Source organism: Centroberyx affinis, unplaced genomic scaffold (assembly GCF_046629955.1).
Source record: "Centroberyx affinis isolate AG114_WGS23_722 - 3 ecotype Tasmania unplaced genomic scaffold, CSIRO-AGI_Caff_v1 ptg001081l_1, whole genome shotgun sequence".
Taxonomy (NCBI): Eukaryota; Metazoa; Chordata; class Actinopteri; order Beryciformes; family Berycidae; genus Centroberyx; species Centroberyx affinis.
This window is the reverse complement of record NW_027279628.1, coordinates 14,044-41,343: the sequence shown is the minus strand read 5'-3', so window position 1 is coordinate 41,343 and position 27,300 is coordinate 14,044. Positions and strand designations below refer to the sequence as shown.

Below are 27,300 nucleotides of genomic sequence, written 5' to 3'. Positions count from 1 at the left end.
GGGGGGGGGGGGGGGCGGACGGATGCATGTGAGCAGCTTTAAGTGCAGCGGGTTGACTTCCACATCTTCCTCTCTGCTCTTCTGTCAGTGAGAGAGTACATGCATGTATAGCGTGTGGATGTCCATGTACCGTATGTGTAATACATGTGTGCAAGTGTGTGTGTGCATTCTTACATGTCTCATTGCCCTTTTCCTGCTGCCTGGGCAAAATGTGTCCAGCAACAATAGAGGCTTTGAAGTTGAATCACGAATCTCCTAGCAACTACATCTGCTGTCCTATTAGACTATTGGCAAATAATGGCTAAATAAGTAAATATCCAACAACCAGGCTAGAAGCAGAGAGCAGCTGAGTCAGCTTGTTGTGGTGTGGCTGTAGATCCATTCAGTAACGTTCTCAGTAAAAGTGAATAGTGTGATAAGGTGGATTTGTTTCCAAATGTAGGTTACTGTGACACAGTAAACTTAGGGTGATCTCATTTCCAAACCCCCAAACCGGGACCCTTAAGTGTACCGCACGTTCATGTGCTTATGCCACCGTGTGACTGAGAATGTTCTCTCACAGTGTTTGCAGAACGCAGCATTTTTGTTGCCGGCTACTTCACGAAGAAAAGAGTAAAGCCTTCTGGAGTCTTCAGAAAAGACCGACTTTCTCTTTGTCATGACAGCTAACCGTTAGCGTACTGACAGATTCTGTCAGACAGAGCCACAAGCGTCAGAGGCAACAGCCTTGACAACGACACATTGATTGATATACAGACAAATCAGTGTTGATTTCAGATGCGTGGTGCATTGTTTATGTTTTTTGATTGGATTAGGTAATAATGAGCAGGACAGAACATGATAAACGTCTATGTAAGCGCTGAAAACAAGTATAATACTATTATTATTATTTTAATTGTGGTGAAAACCGGGACAATTTGGTAGTGAATGTTGAAAACCAGGACATTTTAGTGTTTTACAGATATTTGTCGGGACAATCCCAGACAAACTGGGACATCTGGTCACCGTATGTTAACCTGAACAAACTGTTAGCTAGCTAACTAGCCAGCAAACACACTGATGTTAATGTGAACATGCTAACGCTAGCTGCTGCTAGCTACGTTAGCTTGTGTGCTAATCAGATGTGTTAACAACAAGACAGTGATGGTTAGCTGACCAGATACTATGGTTAGCTAGCTAACAAGCTGACATTATCTAAACACTAAATCAATCAGATGGATCAGTAATGAAATGATCAGCAGTCAAAAACAGCACAGAAATTAACCATGTCTATTCAATATTGTTGCCATAGCCAAGTCTTAAGTTTGTAAATTTAACCAGCTGCTGTCAGCCATTGTTGCCAGGAGCTGATGACCTCCAATATGGCCGCCAGAGGATGTGTTGCGTCACCTGAATGCCCTTATGCCACACAGAGAAATCAGCCTCACATGCTTCTTGTTTACTCTCTGTAACTTTCTGCTGTGTAACTTCACAGCTCTGTCCAGCTGACCTCATTTTACACAATAAGCCTTTCTGCCTTAATCACATCAGCATGAGGCAGGCTGGGAGAGCCGTAATGAAGGAAATGGGAGGCCACTCGGCTTTAGTCAAAGGTGAGTGTGCTTCAGAGGTCGTGCTCATTTCCCGAATTTTTATGTGATCACGTCGGTGCGGGTGTATGCGGTAGTGTAGTATGTGTGTGTGTGTGTGTGTGTGTGCGTGTGTGTAGAGTGTGTGTGTGTCATACCAGAGTTGCAGCTTGACTCTTCTTCCGTCCAGGAGGATGGTGGTCGTCTTGTAGTCGATTCCTGAAACAAACAGGACAAAAAAACACATTCCTCAGTCTCCCAACTGATAGAAATGCAACAAATTCAGATTTTGTTTTTGGGCAATATTTAAAAAAAAAATGTGCAAAATTTACTTTATAGTTGGATGGAAACACAGCTGCAGAATGTGGAGAAAAGAGTCGATCAGGTTTCCACAGACGACCAGGAATTCTGACCTTTGACCTCAACTCACCCAGGGATGTGTGTGTGTGTGTGTGTGTGTGTGTGCAATATAGTGTTAGTGTGTGAAGCGATAAGGTGTTAGGTAAGTGCTAGAGTGATACCACACACTTTGACGCCTTGGAGTGAATGAAGGAAAGGAGGAGAGGAGGTACAGGAGGAAAGGAGGGGGTAGGACAGGAAAGGAAGAGAGGAGGAAAGGAGGATAGGAAAGGATAGGAAAGGAAAGGAGGAGAGGAGGGTAGAGGAATAAAGGAGAGGAGGTAGAGGAGGAAAGGAGGAGAGGAGGTGAAGGAATGAAGGAAAGGAGATAGAGGAGGAAAGGGGGAAAGGAGGAGAAATGAAAGAGGAAATTTCAAAGGAGTCAAATTTCCGTCACAGCGTCCCAGAGGTGTGTGTGTGTGTTTGCGAGTCACCTGTGTGTGTGTGTGTGTGTGTGTGCGTGTGCGTGTGTGTGTGTGTGCGTGTGTGTGTGTGTGTGTGAGTGTGTGTGGACCATGTGGACATAAGGAGTTAAAGCCTGAACAGAGCGGAGGGAGGAGGCACCAGATGATGAAATCCACATTGGATCGGACCCAGCGGCCGTGACTCATCCACCACACACACACACACACACACACACACACACACACACACACAGACACACACACCCCTAGAGTGTGACTTCACCTAATCATCACATTCAGAGTTTCTTTATTCACCAAGTCCAATAACCACACTGGAATTAGCACTTTCACTGTACATACTGACACACATGGCACAGAGATAACAAGACCTCACACACACACACACACACACACACACACACACACACACACACACACACATACACTCCCGTCACTGATATTTTAGTACTACTTTGATGCTGTTGCGAAAGGCTGAACTGACTTTTATAAATGTTCAACACTTTCACCAAATATATTCAGCAAGTTGAAACATGCAGATTGGAATAGTAAGAAGAAGAACAACAACAAGACGAAGAAGAAAAAGAAGAAGAAGGAGGAGTCAAACAGCTAAAACAGTCCAGCAGGTCTTGAACTGGATCCCAGTCCATCTGAACTGGTTGACAAACTGGTGCCAGGAGAAGAATATGGAACTATTTCAAATATAAGATGAACACCAAACCAACATCAAACCCCGATGTGGAAAAGCTGCTACAGAGCCGACCAGGTCTTGTCTGGATCCAGACTCCTGAATCTCGTCCCTCCACTCTTCAGATCATTGTCGAGCGATCCAGAGAGTCTGCTGTTTCCCTCGTCAGCGGCTTGTTCTCGCTCGGAGAAACAATCCAGCCAATCAGAGCCTAAGTTGGTGACATTTTTTTAACCTGTGCCGGAGCCAGACGGATCAGAATCACATGGAACCGTTTGTGCTGTTTTTCCATTGGCGTTTCAGCAGAATAGATTTATTGAATTTGAAATCACCTCCTCAACCAACAAATTGTCTAAATTTTTAGTCCAAAAGGAGCGACATTCTTGGGTCAGCTGGTAAATGTCTGGCTAACCATGGATGTAGAGGCTGACTGGCTGCAGCATCATGTGACTGAAGTGACATCAGAGCGGCCGGATACTTCAGTCACTAGTGATTGGTTCAGATTAGTCGGTCACTAGTGATCGGTTCAGCTACGTTAGTCACTAGTCAGTCACTAGCGATCGGTTCAGATACATCGGTCACTAGTGATCGGTTCAGATACGTGGGTCACTAGTGATCGTTCAGATACGTGGGTCACTAGTGATCGGTTCAGATACGTCAGTCACTAGTGATCAGTTCAGATACGTGGGTCACTAGTGATCGTTCACATACGTGGGTCACTAGTGATCGGTTCAGCTACGTTGGTCACTAGTCAGTCACTAGTGATCGGTTCAGATATGTCAGTCACTAGCGATTGGTTCAGATACTTGAGTCACTAGTGATCGGTTCAGATACATCGGTCACTAGTGATCGGTTCAGATACGTCGGTCACTAGTGATTGGTTCAGCTACGTCGGTCACCAGTGATCGGTTCAGATATGTCGGTCACTAGTGATTGGTTCAGATACTTGAGTCACTAGTGATCGGTTCAGATACGTCGGTCTCTAGCGATCGGTTCAGATATGTCGGTCACTAGTGATCATTCAGATACGTGGGTCACTAGTGATCGGTTCAGCTATGTTGGTCACTAGTCAGTCACTAGTGATCGGTTCAGATATATCAGTCACTAGTGATCGGTTCAGATACGTCGGTCTCTAGTGATCGGTTCAGATATTTCGGTCACTAGTGATTGGTTCAGCTACGTCGGTCACCAGTGATCAGTTCAGATACGTGGGTCACTACTGATCGTTCAGATACGTGGGTCACTAGTGATCGGTTCAGCTATGTTGGTCACTAGTCAGTCACTAGTGATCGGTTCAGATATATCAGTCACTAGTGATCGGTTCAGATACGTCGGTCTCTAGTGATCGGTTCAGATATTTCGGTCACTAGTGATTGGTTCAGCTACGTCGGTCACCAGTGATCAGTTCAGATACGTCGGTCACTAGTGATCGGTTTAGATACGTTGGTCACTAGTGATTGGTTTGGGGAAAATCAACCCCCCCCACACAGAAAACGGCTAACGAGGAGGAAATGTCAGGCTGAATGACGGAGTGGAACCAGATGGACATTCAGTCTGAATATCTAGACCAGGTGAAGTGAAGTAACACTTTTTTTTTAATTCCATCTCCAAACCTCCTTCAGCAGCAGAGTGGGATTAGAACCAGAGACTTTCTGCTGCTGCTTCCTCTTGACAGCAGATTAAGAAAGTCTCATCCTGCTGCTGCGAGCTTCCAACCAAGACGAGACGGATTTACTGAAGAATCTCAGACATTTGTCCCCACGCCCACCGGCTTTAGACACACACACACACACATGCACACGCACACACACACACACACACACACACGCACACGCACACACACACACACACATACACACACACACACAGGCACGTTCACACACTCAAGTCCATCACTGATGCCCAGTTATTCAAAACATCCTGTCAGAAAGCATGGCCTTCCTGTTTCTGTGGGCGTTAACTCTGATTCACTGCTAACCGCCTCTATCACACACACACACACACACCCACACACACCCACACACACACACACACACACACACACACCTATACACACACACTTGATTAGCTGCTAATATCAGGCTGCTGTCACATGTATCCCCTGTGGGAACAAAAGCGGTGCGCAGCTCATCTCTTTTATAACAGTAATTATCAGGAGCTGTCTGCTCTCTGGGGAATTAAAGACACACTCCACTGTGGAGCTTTCAACAATGGCTCTGCTCTGGAGTGTCACACACACACACACACACACACACACACACACACACACACAGAGACATACGCATGTTACATAAATGCTCTCGAGCGCTCGGTGCCTTACCATGCAGAAGTGCCTATTAAAATGAGTTACAGTAACACAGCATGAAAGACCCAGAGGGAGAGAGAGGGAGAGAGGGAGACAGAGAGAGAGAGAGAGAGAGAGAGAGAGAGAGAGAGAGAGATGCTGGGTGACTGGCGTTCCTGCTTTCTTCTACAGAAAACACATTTGCGTGTCGGAGTCTTTTGTGCCTCGATCAATAGAGGTTGAAAAAAGAACAATAAAAATGTCTCTGTGTCTCGTCCAGAAACAGCCTGAACAGTCAGAAACAGCCTGAACAGCCAGAAACAGCCTGAACAACAGCCAGAAACAGCCTGAACAGTCAGAAACAGTCTGAACAACAGCCAGAAACAGGCTGAAAAACAGCCAGAAACAGAAAACACGTGCGCCCCCTGTCCCGTCCTGTCCCGTCCCACCGTGTCACATTCCATAAAGTCTTCTTCTTCTTCAGTTTATTTCTCAAAGCGTCAGTTCAGCTGCCAGTCAACCTTCTCATGAACTTTGACTTTATCATCTTGACCCCAGGACCCAAGTGTCTTTCTATTTGTGTGTGTGTGTGTGTGTGCGTGTGTGTGTGGTCCCTGTGCAATATGTTTCAGTGTGTAGGTTTTGAATATTTTTGTGTTTATGCACCAAGATTAATTGCTGTACATTTATTGTCTTTGGTGACTAAAATGTTCCTCATTGTGATTATTAGGTATAATCAAGCTATGTGTGTGTGTGTGTGTGTATGGTGTGTGTGGTGTGTGTGGTCCCTGTGCCATGTGTTTCAGTACTGTGTGTCTATATTTGTGTTTATGCACCATTGTCACCATGACTACCTGCTGTACATTTATTGTATTTGGTAAATAAAACATTCCTGATTCTGATTATTAGGTTAAGTCAAGATGTTTGTGTGTGTGTGTGTGTGTAACTCTGACTGTGTGTCTGTTTCAGTGTATGAGTGTCTGTCTGTGTGTGTGTTGGTATTTAAGAGTAAGTTAGTTAGCATCCTGCCTCGACTTGCATCAGAAATCGTGTCAAAACATATTTGAACTGTTTTTAATTATATTTATTTGATATTCTTGGCCTAGCCAGAGTGTAAATGCATCACTTCTACAGCTAGAAGACACTCAGAGAGCCAAAACCGCCTCCAATGCTGAACAATTCTGCAACTTGCTGTTACACCCAAACCCAAACGCATCATTCCTATCACTTACATCTGAAGTTGAATTTGAAGTCTGATTTCTTGATCCTGCAAACAGACACCTGTATCCCTGTTAGTTTCATAGTTCTAGCTAAAAAAAAAAAAAGATAATTGTCTGATGGTGTAAATCCCAGATGTAGAAAGTTTTGAGATATCCTGCTGACAGACTGAGTGACGGACTAATTGGGGTGAAAACATAAAATTCCTGGTTAGGTTGTAAAGTTGTATATTTTTTCAGACTGTCTCTAACTCTACCCAGGCACACTGAACTAAACTAAACTGAGCTGAAGTGAAGTGAAGCCTGCAGGGGAAGGCACATCATTTCTGACATGTTCCATCTCTGAAGATCTACGACTGGCATTGCAGAGTTGTTTCAATTCATGAATGAACTCATCAATTCCACTTCGACTGAGGAATTGGAGTTGGAAATGGAAAAAAGAAACACACAGGGAACAGAATTGGATTGAATTGAAATTTCAGGAAGTTTAATTTTATTCAATGAAATTCAGTGAAATTCCATGTTTTTTTTCTTCTTACCTTTTCTTATCTGAGATTCCACATAGTGTTATATATTATCAATACTGAATATCATAAAATGTTAAAGGAACCTCTCAGCTGGTATTTGATGCAGAACATGTAATGGTAATCCATACATTATGACTGGATGTGTTTGATTTGTTGAACTGTCTTTTATTTGATTCCTAATGTTTTGATTTATAATGTTTAGAGTCGAGACAAACTCTCTTAGAAGTGGAATTTCATGGAATTTAATGGAATTCAGTTCTGTTTCCTGTCGTTCACATTCAATTCACATTCTGTTTGCTTACAGCTGGGAGACTTTCATATTCACACTGAGCTGGAGTTTAACATGAATTCTCAGTTTAGTTCATGAACGGCTCCAAACCTGCTGTATTAACACGCGTCTCCAGGTTATATCCAGGTTGTGTCAAGATGTGATTTAACTGGATTACATTTACATCGGACATTAAAATGCATCTCCGGCGAACAAAATGAAATTGGATTTCCTCTTTCCCTCGCCAAAACTCAGACTGACACTCACATTTCTTCCTAACATTCCCGTCCTTTAAAGCTGACAGTGAACGCCTCATCTCCCCCTGCACAGCTGGATCTGCCTGCGCTTCCTCATTAGATCCAACACACACACACACACACACAACTTTGTTTCCCTTTTTTATGTAGTTTCTATCTGTGGATGGGAGACAGAAATCTACAATTTGTTCTTAATGTGGCTAAATGCTTCTTCAGAGTGTCTTGGGTGCATTTATACCTGGATTTTACACATTTCAATTACAAATTTAATTGTTCTCCACCCCCTGATCTCTCTCCCTCTCTCACTCCTTGCTCCTCACCAGTGGTGGAAGAAGTACTCAGATATTTTACTTAAGTAAAAGTAGAAATACCACAGTATAAAAATACTCTGTTACAAGTAAAAGTCCTGCATTCAAAATGTTACTTAAGTAAAAGTACAAAAGTATTAGCATCAAAATGTACTTAAAGCAACAAAAGTAAAAGTACTCATTATGCAGAATGGCCCATTTCAGAATAATACAGTATATATTATATTATTGAATTATAATTATTGATGCATTAATGTGTAAGCATCACTTTAATGTTGCAGATGGAAAAGGTGGGGCTGATTTCCACTACTTTATATACTGCTGGGTAGCTTACAGTAATCTATAATAATACATCACAATTTATCAGTTGATTATATTTTGTATTAATAATCTGAATCTGCAAAGTAACTAGTAACTTAAGTTATCAAATAAAGGTAGTGGAGTAAAAAGTACAATATTTCCCTCTGAAATGTAGTGGAGTAGAAGTATAAAGTAGCATAAAATGGTAATACTCAAGTAAAGTACAAGTACTTCAGAATTGTACTTAAGTACAGTATTCAACTAAATGTACTTAGTTACTTTCCACCTCTGCTCCTCACTCTCTACTCAATATTTTAAACTTCTGTATTTTATACTTTGTTATATTTGTTATATTGTAGTGCCTATCATTATTACTTCATCACTAAATAACTCCTGAATGAATGAATTGAACATCACAGACTGATATATAATGATATATAACAGTGTAAGATGATCCAAAGGGGGAGTTTTCCCTTAAAGAAATAAAACATCTTGTGAAAACAGAGCGGTGATTTTACCTTTAAAAGAAATCTGCTTTTGTTTCTGCACCTCGAAATGATTTTATGTGTGTTGCAAGAATTCTTATCGGCTATTACTGTAGAGAGTAAAAAAAACAGAGCAGCTCATTGTATTCTGAAGTGGAAACGGAAGAACTAAGTGCAAAAGCAAAACAGTGCCTTGATAAATAAATGTGACAAAATGTTCCTGAAACCCCAGAATGTCAGGGGGAGAAAAGAAGCTCAGGAGAAAAGAGGAAGAATGGAGAGAATTAGAGCGAATAGAGGAGGAAGATATGGGAGAGGGAGACGTGTGTGTGTGTGTGTGGTGTGTGTGTGTATGTGTGTGTGTGTGTGTGTGTGTGTGTGTGAAGTACAGGAGTTATTCTGGGAGAAACGCAACAGACCAGTCCAACCTACACACACATGTTCATGTTCCTTCCACCACACACACACACACACACACACACACACGCACACACACACACACACACACACACACACACACACGCCCTCAATGTACAGGAAGACTCACAAATATGTGCATCCATCCACACGTGTGCACAAGCATGCATCACTGACATGACATCACTCTCACTCTCTCTCTCTCTCTCTCTCTCTCTCTCACACACACACACACACACACACACACACACACACACACAATAAACCAGCATGCATGATACATGAAACATCTTGAGGAAGTGCTGTTACATAAGAGGTTGAGACATTAAGGCTTGTCGACAGACGTAGAGATTGTTGTGTGTGTGTGTGTGTGTGTGTGTGTGTGTGTTGGTGGGGGGTGGGGGGGCAGGAAGGGGCGTGTCTTCAAGGAGAAATATCAACGGAATGGAGGAAACGCTGCAGCAGTGGCCAGACCCAACACACACACACACACGAGCAAATGAGTCATTACCTTGGTTGTATTATTTAAATGGTGGAATTTAATGGAATTCAATTCTATTTCCTGTCATTCCAATTCAATTCACATTCTGTTTCCTTAAAACAGTGATTCTCAACCTTTTTCATAACAAGAACCCCTAATTCAGTCCACATTAGAGCCACAGACCCCCATTTGATGAGATTTTGTCTCTCAGACCCAAATCTGAGAATATTTTTGTTGTCAGATATGATTTTGTCCAGAATCCAATGACTGTCTGTATTGTAGGTAGAGAGATAACAGAGAAACTATGATCAAAACAAATCATTCTTCTACATTCTCTAATTGAGTTTACTTCTTGTAAATGAAATAATACTGAAGTTTAACAATTCATCAGTTTGCCTGGGGACCCCCTGGAACCCCCTCAAGGACCCCTGGTGGTCCCCGGACCCCACGTTGAGAACCACTGCCTTAGAGCTGGAATTTACCATGCATTCTCAAGTCAGTTCACAACACTCTAACACCTAACCTTAAATTCATACTCTAACCCCTAACCTTAAATTCATACTCTAACCCCTAACCTTAAATTCATACTCTAACCCCTAACCTTAAATTCATAGTCTAACCCCTAACCTTAAATTCATAGGATAACCCCTAACCTTAAATTCATACTCTAACCCCTAACCTTAAATTCATACTCTAACCCCTAACCTTAAATTCATACTCTAACCCCTAACCTTAAATTCATAGTCTAACCCCTAACCTTAAATTCATAGGATAACCCCTAACCTTAAATTCATACTCCAACCCCTAACCTTAAATTCATAGTCTAACCCCTAACCTTAAATTCATCCTCCAACCCCTAACCTTAACCCTCACCTAACCCTAACCAGATGACTCCAATGAATTCCCAACATGTCATCCTGGGACATTTCCCCCCTTCACAGTTTTCCAACACGTTCAGGAAAACAAAGTTATCCAATCAAATCTCAGTCTGCACAGCTTCTTCCCTGCAGTTCCTCCATGCCCAACCCCTAAAATAACCTGCCGTTTGTCTTCTCCTCCATTCTCCTCTTCTCCCTCCATCTGTCCGTCTTTCACCTCTCAGCCATCTGTCTCTTCCACCTTCTCTCTCTTCATGTCTCTCCAGCTGGCTTCCCGTTTCGTGTTTGTGCTTCTTTTCAATCGTTCGCTCGTCTTTTTTTGGTTTTTGTTTTTGTTTTTGCCAGCGGTCGCTCTCTCCATCTATTTTGAAGTTTTCCTCTAAGCTTCCTCCACCTCCTTTTCCACTCACACCGACAAGCATTATCTGAGTGTGATCTGCAGTCAGTTTCAGGGGATGTGATGCGGAGTAGCAGGGCGAAAAATCTGGTAAACTTTGCACTTTGGCGGCCTCAAGTGGCAGCAGGGGAAAACTGTTCAGATTTTTGAAAGTTTGAAAGACTTCACTGCCCAGAAATCATGATGTAACAAGATAAAAGCCATGAGGAACGTGGGATAGCAGCATCCAGAAAACAAAAAATAGTGAGACATAAAGATAGACCTAGTCTCAGACTTAAATCTGACTATAAGGCCACATCCACACTACTATGTTTTCGTTTTAAAACACATAACTTTTGCTATGTTTCCTCCTAGCGTCCACACTACTCCGGCGTTTCCGGACCCCTAAAATGGAGACTTTTGAAAACGCTGCTGACCCCGTTTTAGCTTGAAAACTCCGGGATTGCGTTTTAGTCCGGACGGGCGGAAACGGAGACTTTTGAAAACGATACCCACGTTCGCTTCCTGATTGGGTCTTATCAGTCATTAGATTATAGCTAGGCCTAACATACCTTTTGTGATTTCATCCTTCTTGTGTGGGTACTCCTTTCCCATTGCCATGGCTTCCTCCGGTGATGATAATGCCTTGACCGCCTTATACTCATGTGTCACTTTCAGTATCAGTTCCACCTCGTCGTCGGTCCAAGCAAAGAAATCTCTGGTCGTACTTTTCGCCATTGCTGTTCTTCCCTCCGTAGTATTTTCTGCAACTAAGCAACCAAGCGCAGAGTAGACCATCTGCTTCCTGTTTACACCGGCACACGCATGCCCAGTGTATGTAAATGGTCATGTGATGTGCGTTTTCAGGCGTGTTAGTATGGACGGAGATTATTTCTTAAACGCTCTCGTGCGTTAGTGTGGATGTGGCCTTATACTTGCCTGTTTCTACTACTTCTTGATTGTTATAGATCTCTGCTGGCTTGTTTCTGTCTCTAAAGACTCTCTTCTTCAGGTTCTTTCCAAAAACCAAAGATTTGCCGTCTTGTATGAAACAGCCGACTTGTTGCCATGACAACAAAGTTCTTAACTCAAGATTAGCCAGGGGAGAGGGGCTAACTTTTACTTTCTCACAGTAAGTCTTAGGCTTTGTTCAGACTGCAGGCAAATCCGATTTGTTTCTCAAATCCGATCTTTAGTCCTGACTGTCCACACTGTTATTTGCAAGTGTTCAGGCACCGTTAAGCTATCTGTATTGGTTGCCGTGGTAACGACGTCGGCGTGTGTTCATACGGTAACTGACGGCACGTTTTTCAGATACGAAACCAAAACAAAAAGCTGCAAATGCAGAATGGAGACATACTGTCTTTGCCTCCGCACCACAGGACGGTCGAGTCGCGGCAATCTGAATCCATCGTCTATCGGTCTGATGACGATTAGACTCTGGGGGCGACGGCCAATATTTGGGGGTTTCCGGTGTAGCCAGCGGACATCCGGGCCAAGACTTCCTCTTCTGTGCTCCGGTCATTGTTTACAGTCCGATTAGGAACTTGAGACGCGAGAATGGAGTCGGAGTCGAGAGACGACGTCTCATATGCAGATATCTGTTTATAGAGATTAGCCGAAATGTCGTCTGGACCTAAAACACCTACAGAAATTATCGATGTTTGTGTTTTGTGTGGAGAAACGTTCGACTCTCACGGAAGAGGAAGTCTTGGCCCGGATGTCCGCTGGCTACACCGGAAACCCCGAAATATTGGCCGTCGCCCCCAGAGTCTAATTGTCGTCAGACCGATAGACGATGGGTTCAGAGACTGTAGACACGGTCCAGAATTCCTCATCGCAGCAGAACATCATCCCCGACGGTAACGGCTGTTGTTTACGTTCTCCATTTTCGTTTCTCCCACTCTGGATGTGACGCCAGCGGCACGTGTCGCGCTGTGAGAGACTTAATGACAGTCTGAAAACCGTGTTGAGTGGCTAGAGGGGTCAGACTGAGACACATCTGTAGAAATCCGCATTTCAAACCATACAAATGTGGCTTAAATCTTAATCCATGTGTTTTTTTGTTGTTCACACTTGATAGAATCAATCCGACTCCAATCTGGATATGCCAAAAATCTGGCAGTCTGGCAGTTTGGGCTGGCAGTCTGAACAAGGCCTAAGGCTAGTCTTAAACTAGCTTTCTGCTGGCAGAGAAGATTTCCCGCCAGTTACCATAATGACACCAGGATCTTAAGCAGCAGCTGAAAACTCATGTTTTTATAAAGTTTTGTTTTGTAAATCTTTGTTTTTATGTGCTTTTTTGTTATTCTTGGTTGTTTGTTTTAACTGATTTTCCTTGTGTTTGTATTTTCTGCATTTTTATAGGTTAGCCTTTTTAAAGTTTTATCTTTGTTTTGTTTATATGCATATTTGTATGTTTCAACTTGCTTTTCATTGTTTTTGTTTCCTCTGCCACTTTTCTGCTATGTGCAGCACTTTGTAACAGTGTGTTTTAGTACTATATAAATAAAGCTTTACTTACTATTAGTGGGAATGAGACGCTCTGCTCTGCTGCAGCCCCACTTTGTGATTCAAACTGATAAAATGAGCGTATTTTTACATACAAATCTTGCCCTACTGCAGCTTTAATCTCCTATTAAAATGCCTGTGGGTTGTGTGTTGTCCAAACACAGAAGTGGAGTCTTTCAAAGACAGAAAACCTCGTCTCTCTGTGTGTTTCATGCGTTAGCCAAGGTCACTCCATCTGTGAGAGTGGGATCACACATCCAGAGGAATGACTCACCCTCTTCTGGCAGCAGCATCATCATCACCACCGTCTTCATCACGATCCCCCACAGAGCTGCTCCCATCACACTCGGTCACGCTCTCACACACACACACACACACACACACACACACACACACACACACACATACAAAATCACGCCTACTACACATTTGTCAAGTAGCTTCTGCAATTCAAACTGTCTTTTGCTCCTGAGGCTTTTCAAAGGTTTTCTTCTTTGCTGGAGGCCGTTTGGGAGAGTTTCGGAGCCACGGGGAGCGATTTGTGAAAACAAGTTACACAATACTCATGAAGACGTTATGAAAGAGCCATTCGGGGACGGTAAAAACAGTCTATAAAACAGGCGCTCGCATTTTTTTTTTTTATGTGTCTCATTTGTGAATAATTAGCTACGGCCCATAAAATACACAAAATAAACTGTGAGAGTGTGTGTGTGTGTGTGTGTGTGTGTGTGCATTTTTGCGAGCTTGCGTCTGTGCGTCCTCGGAGCTGTAATCAAGGCTTTTCCATGTGGGTTTGGCCCGGCCCCGGCCCCGGCCCCGGGCCCCGCCGCCGCAGCCCCGGTAATAGCAGCTCATGGCCGTATTTGGCCGGAGCGCGCCCGACACAACGCGCAAAGCCTGGAGCCTGCGGTCGCACCCGGGGGGAAAAAAACACTCAACGCAGCTCAGTCACCCGCATCTCGCCGGCAGGGAGCGAGAGAAACCACAGCTATGTCTCTCTCCCTCTCTCTCCTCTCTCTCTCTCTCTCTCTCTCTCTCTCTCACCTATTAGGAGAGAATGTGACCCAGAAACAGCAGACATCAAGGCCTCGCCGCTCCGAACAAGACGAACGTGGGGGGAAACTCAGGACCGCAGATTCCTGTCTTCCGTCCAGAGAAAAAACTCATCTCTCTTCAACAAAGTGTCTCACATCTGCCTCATCACCCCCCCCCCCCCCTCCCTCCCTCCCAAAACCTATGACTCACATTCCCCTTCTCCTGCTCTCCTAAATTCTTATTTCTCTTTTTTTTTTTTCCCCCAGTGCTTCTCTCTCATCCATGATCGTTCTCGGGTCACAGGGATATTTTGTCTCATCCCCAGTCGGGACCCTGACCTCCATTCCTCGGGCCGGTCTCGTGGTCAGATATAACGTCTTTTTTTTTATTTTATTTTTTTTAACTGGGGTGGGGAGTAAGCTATTTGGTGTGATAATCAGAATGTTATATGTAGGCCCCGGATCTATATATATATATATAGGCATGTGCAAAGGCTGCTTGGGTTTGCTGAACCAACTGAAACAGGTTTCGCTTCTGAACAGATTTCTGTCATTCAAATTTCTCTGTAATCCGCGAAGTCTGATTGTTAATTCCTTGTGTCAATTATGTTTTTATCACCAGTCAATCAAAGGTTACGATTTGAAATGTAAGTGTCTGGTTTTCTCTGCCTACTGCACCACTCGCTTTGAGTCCTTTGCGAGAGGAAGCAGGCTGTTCAGTAAGATCTCGCACGTAACTCTGAACAGATTTTTGTCATTCAAACAACTCGGAATTAGTTTACTTATAAACAGCCAACTTACTAAGAACATTTTGGTTTTAAACCGAGCTCGGGCCCATAGATGGGACGGGCCTGTGCCGGGTTCAGACAGAATGGGCTCGGGTCGGGTCGGGCTTGTTTTTTTGGGCCCGATCTAAAGTCTGCCTCTGACCCTTGACCTCCTCTACCTTTTGGTTGCTTCTGATGTTGGTGATCTGAGAATTGAAGCTTTTTTCCTACAGTTGCACTCACTCTTAAGTCGCTCTGGATAAGAGAGTCAAGCTAAAATCAGCCTAAAATATTAAAGCTGCACTAGGCAAAAGTTTTATGTAAAAATCCACCGGTCTTATCAGCTTAAAAGAGACGCTGTGACCAAATTTAATTCTGGTGTCAGGTACGGACGGAAAGTGATGAATCCAAAAACTTCACAGTGAAATCCAAACTGTCTCCTAAACCAGTGGTTCTCAACGTGGGGTCCGGGGACCACCAGGGGTCCTTGAGGGGGTTCCAGGGGTTCCCCAGCAAATTGATGAATTGTTAAACTTCACCATTATTTAATTTACAAGAAGTTAACACAATTAGAGAAGAATGACTGTTTTGGTCATAGTTTCACTGTTTTCTCTCCACCTACAATACAGACAGTCATGGAGTTCTGGACAAAATTATATCTATCTAATAAAAATAGTCTCAGATTTGGATCTGAGAGACAAAATCTCATCAAATGGGGGGTCTGTGGCTCTAATGTGGACTAAATTAGGGGTCCTTCATATGAAAAAGGTTGAGAATCACTGTCCTAAACAGCAACAGAGAAAGCTGGACTCACCAACGTCAAGCATCACAGACTGGCCGGGTAGGTAAACAGTTTACTGACCTCATCGCACAGGAATTCTGGGTATTGTAGTTCAAAATTTTCACTGCCGTTAATGTAGAATGAAGCCGATGTTCCCTGTTGTTCCCAGTTAGGAGAACAAGCATTTGGCAGACGACGACATGCAGGAGGAGGCAAAGTTCAACATCGACCCAAACATTTTCCCAGTATAATATTATGAGAAGGTACTAAATTCATATTAAAACAGCTTTGGAAACAGTTTTAAACAAATTTCAGAAAGATATTTAGGCAGCGATGAAGAAGTCGACTCAAAGTTTCATGTTGCCGCATGTTATTTCACAGGTTTTCAACGCCGGTGCAGGCTGTCGTATCAACTACTCAACGTCAAAAGGTCACACTAAAACTAATTTAAGAGGTAGTATATTTGTTCAGGCTAAAATAAACACACACACACACACACACACACACCGGCTGTCCACATTCATCATTTTCAGCGCTTTGCTTCTTTTCAACACGGTCTACGTTCCTGCCGAACACAAACTGACAAGATTTACGGCTCTGAACGCACGCTGCGTTGGAAACGAACACAAACGCGACTCGTCCCAAACCACAGACACTCGGCTGAGTTGAGAAATGACTCAACAGCTCATTTTTCTTTAAGAGTGTCGGGTTGTGGCGGTGAGCAGAGAGCAGATGAATGATGTGTGTTTTTGTTTTTTTGTCGGTCGGGGGAAAGTTTCTCCCCCCTGTTGGATCTGAGGCAGAGGGAGCGGGGATTTGGTTTCACTGCTGCAGCTCTTGGTTTTCATAATCCGTCGACTAGATATAGAATATGTAAACAGAACGGAGAGAGAGTCACTTTTTCCCCTCTGAGAAATACTGGCTCAGAACGCAAATGCACACACACACACACAGACACACACACACACTGACACTGACAGATCCACATATAACCATCTTTCTCCATGTTAAGATCATTAAAAGCATTAATAGAAGAGGGAAAACTGAGAATATAATAATATAATAATAATAAACTTTATTTGTATAGCACCTTTCATACAAGAAATGCAGCTCAAAGTGCTTTACAACAAAGAAATGACATGCACCAAGTGCTTCACATAAAACTTGATAATAATAGTAAAAATAAGATAAAGATGAGAATAGAATACATAGAATGCATCTTCACATGAAAACAGACATAGAATGAGCATAAAAACAGGGATAGAATGCCATAATTAATGTAAAATAAGATGGAGAATAAAACCCACTTGATAATAATAGTAAAAATAAGATAAAAATAAGGTAAAAATGAGATATAAATGAGGAATGCATAACAATAATAAGGTAGTTAGTAGCTGCCAAGGGTCAAAATAACAATCTAATGTTTTTTTTTTTATGTCTTTCTAGGAATCAGAGAGGATTGCGCAACACTAAGTCTACGTTCTCTCAGTTCTGAATTGCTGCTTATATCTGATTGTTCTGGATGATATCGACTCCAGGATGTAACACAGATCTGATACCAATATGAACTGACAGCAACATCCAAAAGACACACACAGTAACCATAACAAAACATACACACACACACTCTGTTTCTGTACCTACACTTCTCCTGCTTGTTTTGAACTAAACCAAATACAAATAAAGTTGAGAATTTGTCTTTCTTTCCATCGTTTTGTCTCGATGTCCTCAGAGACAAAAAATGATGACGGTTGTCTCAGGTGAATGATGTAAAAATGTACCTACATCATTCAAATTCATCTGAGAAAATTATCGATTTGAGCGTTTAAATACAAGTCGCATGTCGGTCTCATGCCTCTGGATCCGGTTTTGTAGCACAGATCCATGTGATCTAGATCAGAATTGGGACAAAATTTGACTCCATGCTGCTTTTTACTGTTCACACTGATACACAATGCACTTTCTACATTTAATTTGTACATTAATAGCAATATCTTGCCTTAATGTTAAAAATTCTACTTTTTATTCTATTTATTTTTATCTAGTATAGTAGTTGTAGTGTAGTGTAGTATAGTAGTTGTATAGTTTATAGTAGTTGTAGTGTAGTTTTTGTGTATATATATTTGTGTAGTTTTTGTGTATATATATATATCTTTTGTAATTCCGTGTTCTGACTTTTTACCTACCTCGTCATTTATGTGAATTGCTGCTGCAACACTGTAATTTCCCTTTGGGGATAAATAAAGTACTCTATCTATCTATCTATCTATCTATCTATCTATCTATATACATATCTATCTATCTATCTATCTATCTACATATCTATCTATCTATCTATCTATCTATCTATCTATCTATATACATATCTATCTATCTATCTATCTACATATCTATCTATCTATCTATCTATCTATATACATATCTATCTATCTATCTATCTATCTATCTATCTACATATCTATCTATCTATCTATATTGCGATTCACACCAATCATCCCGAAGCCAGCAGTCGCCTGGGTGATGTAGTGGAGCTTTCATCACACTGAAGCACATGTTGTCTGTCAGTCTGTCACACTGAGAGGTGAGGAGTGAGTCACAGAGCCTGCCTCACTCTGCCTCACTCTGCCTCACTCCTGACCGCACACCTACCTACCTGCCTTTCCTATGAGAAGATCCATTACTGCTGCAAACACTCTGACATTGGATAGATGTTGATCCGATACAAAAACCCGTACAAATATACCGCCAAAATGAAAGTTGAGACGATTAAAAGCAAAACACTTTTTTTTTTTTTACCATGCCATAATATCATATTGTGAAAATGTTGCAGTCGTTTGGGTTGGTGTTGAACTGCAACCTCCTGCACATGCTTGGTGGGAAACATGGGCTTTGTTTTACAGAAAATCACTTAAGCTTTGGCTGATTCCATTTAGAAAAGTAAAAAGCATATGAAGATGATAAGTAGAGTATGACGTACTCTATTGCATAATGCGATGTGCCCCCCCCCACCCTTCTGTTTTCTGTCCAATAGAGGCTTTGAGTTGTGTCACAAACCTCCGGCTCCATCATGAAGGTCCAGTGGAGAATTTGCTGGATGTAAATAATCACAAAATTTATATCAAGCAGCTAGAAGCAGAGAGCAGCTGAGTCAGCTTGTTGTGGTGTGGCTGTAGATCCATTCAGTAACGTTCTCAGTAAAAGTGAATAGTGTGATAAGGTGGATTTGTTTCCAAATGTAGGTTACTGTGACACAGTAAACTGTCTTGTCTTTAGCCCTAGTCTCTACTCCAAAACATGAAGAGTTGTAGCTTGAGAAGAGTCAGCTCAGTTAACCTGAACAAACTGTTAGCTAGCTAACTAGCCAGCAAACACACTGATGTTAATGTGAACATGCTAACGCTAGCTGCTGCTAGATACGTTAGCTAGTGTGCTAATCAGATGTGTTAACAACAAGACAGTGATGGTTAGCTGACCAGATGCTATGGTTAGCTAGCTAACAAGCTGACATTATCTAAACACTAAATCAATCAGATGGATCAGTGATGACATGATCAGTTCAGTCAGAAATTAAACATGTCTGTTCAATTCTGTTGAGATGGATTAGTTGCATGTTTAGAAGCACAACCAGCTGTTCACAGCCATTGTTGCCCAAGAGTTGAGGACCTCCAACATGGCCGCCAGAGGCTGCGTTACATCACCTCAAAGCTCTCTAACCCCCTGAGTGTTGGTTTGTCCTGAACGCACCCTGCAGTGTGAGCGTGAGTCACGGGCAGCTGCCTGCCAGCCAGGGTTTATTAATACTTCACAGGCTTTCACAGGTTAAAGACGGGTGAAACATAACCCTACACACACACACACACACACACACGAGTGGAATCACATCACACAGGCACAGGCATGTGTCCAAACTCACTCATTCAACACAAAGCAGTGACACAGGCACGTGCACACACTCAAACACACACACACACACAGTCATGCATGTGAGCAGACACACTCACTTCACACACACACACACACACACACAGTGACACACACACACAAAAGCGAAGATGAATGACAAAAATAAGAGGAAGATAATGACAAATGGTACAGAGATGAAGAGCTGCATGGTGTGGATAAAAAAGAAAATCATATTGCGTTGCTTTTGCTGGATATTGCTGAACACTACTGTCTTTCACTATCTGAATTAAACCATATGTGGGTGAACAATGAGAGTCTAATGCGTAGGTTTGCTTGGTTTGCATATAAGAAAAAACTTTCCTCAATGTACAACTTCATGAGTTTGACCTGGATCCTCCACAGCAGCAGGAAACTGTTCAGTCTGAAACACCTACGGAAGCCCAGTGAGGACATCATACATTGTATTTTCACCGTTTTTCCTGTTAATTTTCTTTGTTTTCTTGAGATATTGAGTTATTTATGTCATTATCTCTGAGTGTTAAGTGACATGATACGAATGTTTTTCTTCTCAGAGACACAGATTCACCGTCTATCCATCAGTCCTCACTGTTCCTCAGAGTTTGGGAGGTGAGACATGACACTCTGTCTATCTGTCTGTCTGTGTGTGTGTGTCTGTGTGTGTGTGTGTGTGTGTGTGCCTGTCAGTCTGTCTGTCAGCACTGACACAAACACCTTCACTGAGTCACTTTGACAGCAAACCTGCTGCTGACGGGACGCTGAATGCACTTTTTGTCTCGGTTTACCACACGAGGACGAATGAACCACCTAGACAGGCTTCACTTATGTGATATGTGAGAGAGAGAGAGAGAGAGAGAGAGAGAGAGAGAGAGAAAGAGAGAGAAGTGCCTTGGATGCGGTTAAAGACTGATATTAATACCTCCAGGGTCAGGGGTTTAACTGCCTCACACTTTAAAGGCTGATTTAAGGTCGGGGGCTCGACACCTTTGATAAGTGTCACTCGACAGAAATTACGTTTTTTCAACGCAATGTGATTGGGTCACATTGTGTCACACTAACGTCGCCATGGAGATTGTACTTTTCACTGAACTGAACGTCCTTATTGATATTTTGGTCTGTAACTTTTTCGTCCTTGTTTAAATAGTTTAGCAAATATGGAGGCTATAGATGAAAGACTGGCAGAACAAGTTAGACAGTATCGCCACCTGTATGATTCTTCAGTGAAAGAATACAAAGATGCACAGGTGGCATTAACGTTGTGGAAAGAGATTGCCGACACCCTGAATATCAGAATGTTGGACTGCAAACGTCGGTGGAAAAATCTACGGGACAGGTTGGCTGTGTTTACTATCCTCGCTATCTTTACAAAGTAGCACAAATACAGATATAAAACAAACAAGCTGTCAGAAGGATAGCTGTACACCGATCGGGATGTAACTAAAGAAGCCAGCTGGAGGATAGCGTCTGGTTACCATGGAGACGACTGAAACCTTCCGCCGAAGCATAAATTACAAACGTCACGCGCGGCTCTTTATTTTCTGTGGAGCGACACTTATCAAAGGTGTGGAGCGCCCTGCCATGAATCAGCCTTAAGACACTAACACTGAGTCAGGGGGGAGGGGGATCTTTCCTTTGAAATGAAAGCCTAAACTTTATCAGATAAGGAGAAAACAAACAATAACAATGTGATACTTCTCTTTTGTATCGTGTGTGTGTGTGTGTGTGTGTGTGTGTGTGTGTGTGTTGGATGGATGGGCGTATAGGTGTGATTAGTTGTGTTGTAATTGTATGTTTTTAAGTATGTATTTTACTGTTTCTTTTATACTATATCTTTTATGTTTACCTGTCCAGGGACTACAGAAGGAAACTAGCTACAAATCCATCATCTGTCATTATTTTTTAGACTGTTCTGTTGTGGATTTTCCCTGTATAAATAAACTTAATAATAATAACTAATCAGATTACAAAGGCTAAGCCTTGTTTTCAAGCCAAAAAGACAAATGATAAAGTTATTATTCCAGTATTTATCATGGTGAAATGTTTCCTCTTCACTAGATGCTTCTGTTGGATCTCTGCTGTAATTAGCTAGCTTACTGCTCTCTATGTTTTTTTGTTTTTTCTATCATGCTTTTTATTTTTCCTTAAAAAAACAAGACAATACGCACAAGAGAAGCAGAGTCACTATCACACAAATTACAAAAACTGTTATTAAAAAAATGTATAAATCACATCACCTCTCTACAGTCAAATTGTTTATGTTTTGTCGATGTTGTTGTAATTCCTGCTGGTCTCCAGTAGAGGATAAAAGTCATACATTACTTCATGCCCCTTTAAGGTAAAAGCATTCACTAAATTACTTATGCAATATGTGTTTTGCCTATTTAAATACAGCAGTATGTTCTCTCTCTTCACACTCGAGGTCATGAGTCTGAACTCAGTCTGAGGTTTGTGTGTGTTCTTCTCTCCTGGGCTGAAGCTCCTGAGGGACGGAGACTCTCTGCTGAACCTCTTCACACTTTCCAAAACAACCTGCTGGGATGATGCTGTTTACCTGTGCAGGTAAACAGCATCATCCCAACAGTCACCTGAGCCTTAAACTCACTAAGGTTTGACCGATATGGGTTTTTAAAGCAAGATTATTATATTTTTAGATTGAGGCTGCTGATGGACGATATTTTGCGTCAATATTTGGGGCTGTACATTTAAATTTGACTATTTTCATGCCAAAAAAATCCAAGAATTCAGTGTTCTTCGTGCGGAGAAGCCTCTGAAACAGCCTTCAGACCATCATGGGACACTAAAACTCTCCACTGAAACCCACACTGATGAAATTCAAAGGCAGGTTTCACTGCAGGTTTTACACACTGACACATGGTTCTAACTAGGACTCCTACTAACCATTCAATTCTTTGTCGATTAATCTATGGATTATGTTTTAGATTAATCATTTAGTCTATAAAATGTCAAAAAAAATGATGCCAAATGCTCATCACAAATCAGCAGAGCCCAAAGTGATTCTTAACATTACTTACTTAGTTAACAGCAGCCAAAAAAACAAAGTATTAATTCTGTTGCTTGAGAAAAGCAGCACATTTTTGCATTTGTGAAGCTGTAACCAGCAAATGTTTGGTATTTTTAGATGATTGATTGATTGATTTACTTGACTTTTTTTGTCAGTTGACTAATTGATTAATCGACTAATGGTTTCAGGCAGGGCTGTAGTACTCGAGTCCGAAAAAAACTCACCATGTCCATATGTAACGTTACTCCTGCTCTCGCTCTGTCTTTCTCTGTCTTTTTTCCTTCGTCTTCGCCTTCTTAAATTACAGGTCAGAATATTTTCAGTCAAGCAGTGCAAAAGTAGGTGAAATAGATGAATCCACTTCTAGTTAAGTAAAGGTGCAACTACTGTATGTTATGAACATAAACAAGCTGCCTGCAATTAATTTTGTCCTCAAAACATGCTAATTTTGTTGAAATGTCTTTAGAAACCTCCCTTCTATTTTAGGCAATAAACAAAAATATGCTATTTTAGTCAATAAATACAATGGTAGCCTTGGATAACACATTGCTATGGTATTGGTCTCAAATTGGACTCATAGTTTTGCGGTCTTGGTCTCGACTCGGTCTCGACCCCCCTCGGTCTTGGTCTCGACTCGGTCTCGACCCCCCTCGGTCTTGGTCTTGAATCGGACTCGATTCACCAATGACTCGATCTGGACTTGGACTCGACCAAGGCGGTCTCGACTACAGCCCTAGTTTCAGGACTAGCTTTAGCCCTAATACTGACTGTGAATATGTCCTGAGGCATGTGCAGTACTGCTGCGGAGCTGAAATTACAGATCCAGGTTTATATTTTTTCTGCAAAGACAGGAGAGTGACGACTGATCTCTCTCCATGGCACAATAAAAATAGTAATAATAAGTCCTCATTCATGGATTTATCCTGTGTCCGTCCTGCAGAAGATTCATTCTCAGATGTTACACCAGAGAGCCCAGTCAGCACATTTTAAGGAAAAACCCCAGTGTGTCCCATCCAGCCGGTTCCCAGACCGTTCCTCCTGACTTCTGATGGCGGAAAAAGAGAGCAGCACAACTTGATTTTTTTTTTCCAAGCGGTTCCTCTTGAGGATGAAGCCAAAGTAAAGCAAAGGGGAAGAAGAAGAAGAAAAAAAAAAAAGTGGGACTTCAACAACGAGTCCTGAGTCAAAAACTGGCGCAGACGGAAAAAAATGATCTTTAATCATTTATAGAGACAAGTGAGAGACTGAAACGAAGACTGGCAAACGAGGATGGAGGGAGAACAGCAGAGTCACTTCCCTCTTCCATCGCTGCCTAAAAAACCTTGACCTTTGACCTTGTTATTTTTGGATGCTTGTAATTGTTGGTGATCTAGGAATTGATTGGAATCTAAGTTGCTCAGGATAAAAGCATCATGTAAGGCTGCGTTCACATCAAGCGTGTTCTGGTCGGTTTATTCAAACTCTGCAGTGTTTCCTCCTTCAGTTCAGTCGGTTTGTCCAGGTGAGAACGATGACCTTTGAACTCTGGTGGCACCAAATAACGGCACCGAAACCACCCCAAAACACAAGGGATTATGGGTAGAAGGAGACGGATGCAGGTTCCTCATGCTTGGAAAGCCTAGCAGAACAAAATGAAGTCTGGACTGATGCTCATATTCAGCTGTTTCTTCATGTGTTCTGAACTGGTATGAGCACCACAGAAGAAGAGACAGAGTCAGATTCGTTTTGATGACAGGTGACCAAAACGCTGTCCAATAAACAAGCTGCTTGTGAGTCATGTGACTTTTGTTTACAAGCCCTGGTTCTCTTCTAATTGGTCAGTTTGACCCTAAATGAACCAAATAAAAGAAACACAACAAAGTCAACTTTTCCATCCTGGTTCAGACCAAAGAAAACAAACTGTATGTGTGACTGCAGTCTTCTTCTACTGTTGCACTGCTTGTTAAGTCGCTCTGGATAAGAACGGCATCTACAAGTCTAAACTGTAAATGTTGACACTATCAGGCAGGTAAAGACTTTTCTCTCTGAGCTGATGACTGAGGAGAGCCGGGAGTCTGCTGAGTTTTCCCACGGCTGCTGAGACAAGCACCGACACGCCATGACACCAACATCCACAGGCTGCTTCATTATTCAGCCTGCACACACACACACACACACACACGCGCACACACACACACACACACACACACACGTTTACTGTCTGTCAGAACAGCGTGTCTTAATATGAAGATGATGATTTGTTCTCAAGGCAGATGAGAAAGTAAATGTCCCTTCCAAAAAAAGACTAAAGAAACCCTTTAATTTAGAAGGATATTATGCAAATGCAACAGCAAAACAGTTAAGTCCCACTAGGAATATTATAGGAATATTATAGTGATATCATAGTGATATCATAGGGGGTAAAATGAAAATGCTATTAAGTACTATAAGGTTACGATAAACTCACTATTGCGTAACACAGACACACTTTATTCCTTATATTCCTTACAAGAATATTATAGGAATATTATAGTGATTTTGAAGTGAGAGAGAGAGAGAGAGAGAGAGAGAGAGAGAGATTAAATGAGTGGTGAAGGTCTCTCATTCAACTCCACCTCGAGCCTCCTGAGCTCAGTGGGACTTGGTCCAGCTTCAGTCCTGCTCCGGTTCCACTCATCCTAAATATAACCTGTAAAGCACAGGTTCTCAACCTGGGGTCCGGGGACCTCCAGGGGTCCTTGAACAGGTTCCAGGGCGTCTCCAGTCACTTAATTCACTTAGAAATAGTTCAGACAGACACGCAACTCAGTACAAAAATCGATCCATTTGGGGGTACCAGGAGCGAAAACTGGGGGTCCCATGGCCAACTGACTGTCTATTTGGGGGGGGGGGGGGGGGGTCCTTGACATGAAAACTTTGGATAGTCCCGACTGTAAATTAATTTTCTCTTACTTTTCTCCAGTCCGTTTTCTGGTGCCGGAGTCCCGCTGACCGTCCTGCGCCAGCTGCGCGTAAAAATGGATAGTCGGGCGTAAACCCAGTCTCCCCCCAAAATATTTATCTCACTTTTAATCCTCAGATGGGTTGTTTTTTTGTTTACTGAACGACCAATCACCCTTCCCTCCCTCCCCCCCTCCCTCCCTCCATCCCCCAGCCCGGCCACTCGCTCACTCACCCATGTTGTAGCCGTACGGAGACTCGGTGGCTCCGTCCTGCAGGCTCGCCAGGATCTCGCCCTTCCCGACATCGCTGTCCCCCACCAGGAGAAACTTGAGCAGAAAGTCGTACGCCTTGGCCGGGCTGCTTCTGTGGTTCATCCTCACGGAAGACGGAGGCTGCCGCGTCCCATCATGAGATGAGACTCTGTTCACACGGCGGCAAATTCCCCCCTGAATCCAAATCGAAACCGGACCAGACGCGTAAAGTACCCAAAATAAATCAGCAGTGGCGCAACGCTCCGCTACAACTGCCAAAGTCGCTTCATGATCCACTCGCACGATATGGGGTTTCTATGCAAACTGTATGCAACACTTGTAAAAAAAAATATCAAGCGGACAGTTTGGTCATCACCCTCAGCTTATATCCAGGAGTGAAAAGCCACAAGTGTCCAGCGCGCCACCCGCCGCGCGTTAACCACACGAATAACTATCAAAGGATGTGGTGACACCAACAGTGTGTCCGCAGTGCCATCAGTGCGTCCGGACAGTCTGACCCCCAGACTGAGGCAGCGTCACACCGACACACCGCCGAGAAAACCCGCTGCGCTCCGAGGAACAAAATCCTGCCGAGACGGTTCAGTCTGTGTCCGCAAATCCTCCTCTTCTCTCCGGACTGGGTAGGAAGCGCTCTCGGCTCTCTGGCCTCCCTCCTTCCCTCCCTCCTCCCCTTCCTTCTGGTGGGTGTTGGTGGGTGGGTGGGGGGCTGGGTGGGGGGGGTCCAGCTCTGCTTCCATGTGGTTGGCTCATCCATTGAGTTGCTAGGGCAGCCTCGAAACTGTAGTCGACGCTGGAAACGTCCGTCAAAACGCATGAATAGCCGTTTCGTACAGAGGGGCGTAGCGCACGCTTCGCTCCCAGCCAGCGTCAAGCTAGCCGCAATGAGAAAACACAGGAATTCCGGTGTCAGCTTTCAAAATAAAAGCCTTATTGAAGCGCATGTAAAACGGCACCAAAACTGAAGCATACTGACACTGCTTTTTTTTTTTAAATTTATAGATATGCAATGATGTTTTGATGTTGAAGGTCTTATTGCTGGGGACTGTTTCATCTGAAGATTGCATAAGAGTGTGTGTGTGCGTGTGTGTGTGTGTGTGTGCACATATATCTCCATTCCTACTGTCTTTTACTGATGCATTAATTTCTCTGGGGATTGAAATTTTTTGAGTAAAGTACCAAAGTGAAACTAAAGAAT

General features: G+C 42.8%; 1 protein-coding gene across 2 annotated transcripts in view; it reads right to left on the bottom strand.

Moving 5' to 3' along the window:
- Positions 1 to 26,314, bottom strand: part of rab40b (RAB40B, member RAS oncogene family) — a 36,462-nt gene extending 10,148 nt beyond the window's left edge. For both annotated transcript variants that reach the window (XM_071523347.1, XM_071523348.1), the window contains exons 1-2: positions 26,066 to 26,314; positions 1,727 to 1,787 (exon numbers count right to left, since the gene is read on the bottom strand). In XM_071523347.1, the coding sequence (XP_071379448.1) occupies positions 1,727 to 1,787; positions 26,066 to 26,207 (203 nt within the window). In that variant the 5' untranslated portion in view covers positions 26,208 to 26,314. The remainder of the gene's footprint in view (positions 1 to 1,726; positions 1,788 to 26,065) is intronic.
- Between the last annotated feature and the right edge of the window lie 986 nt (positions 26,315 to 27,300).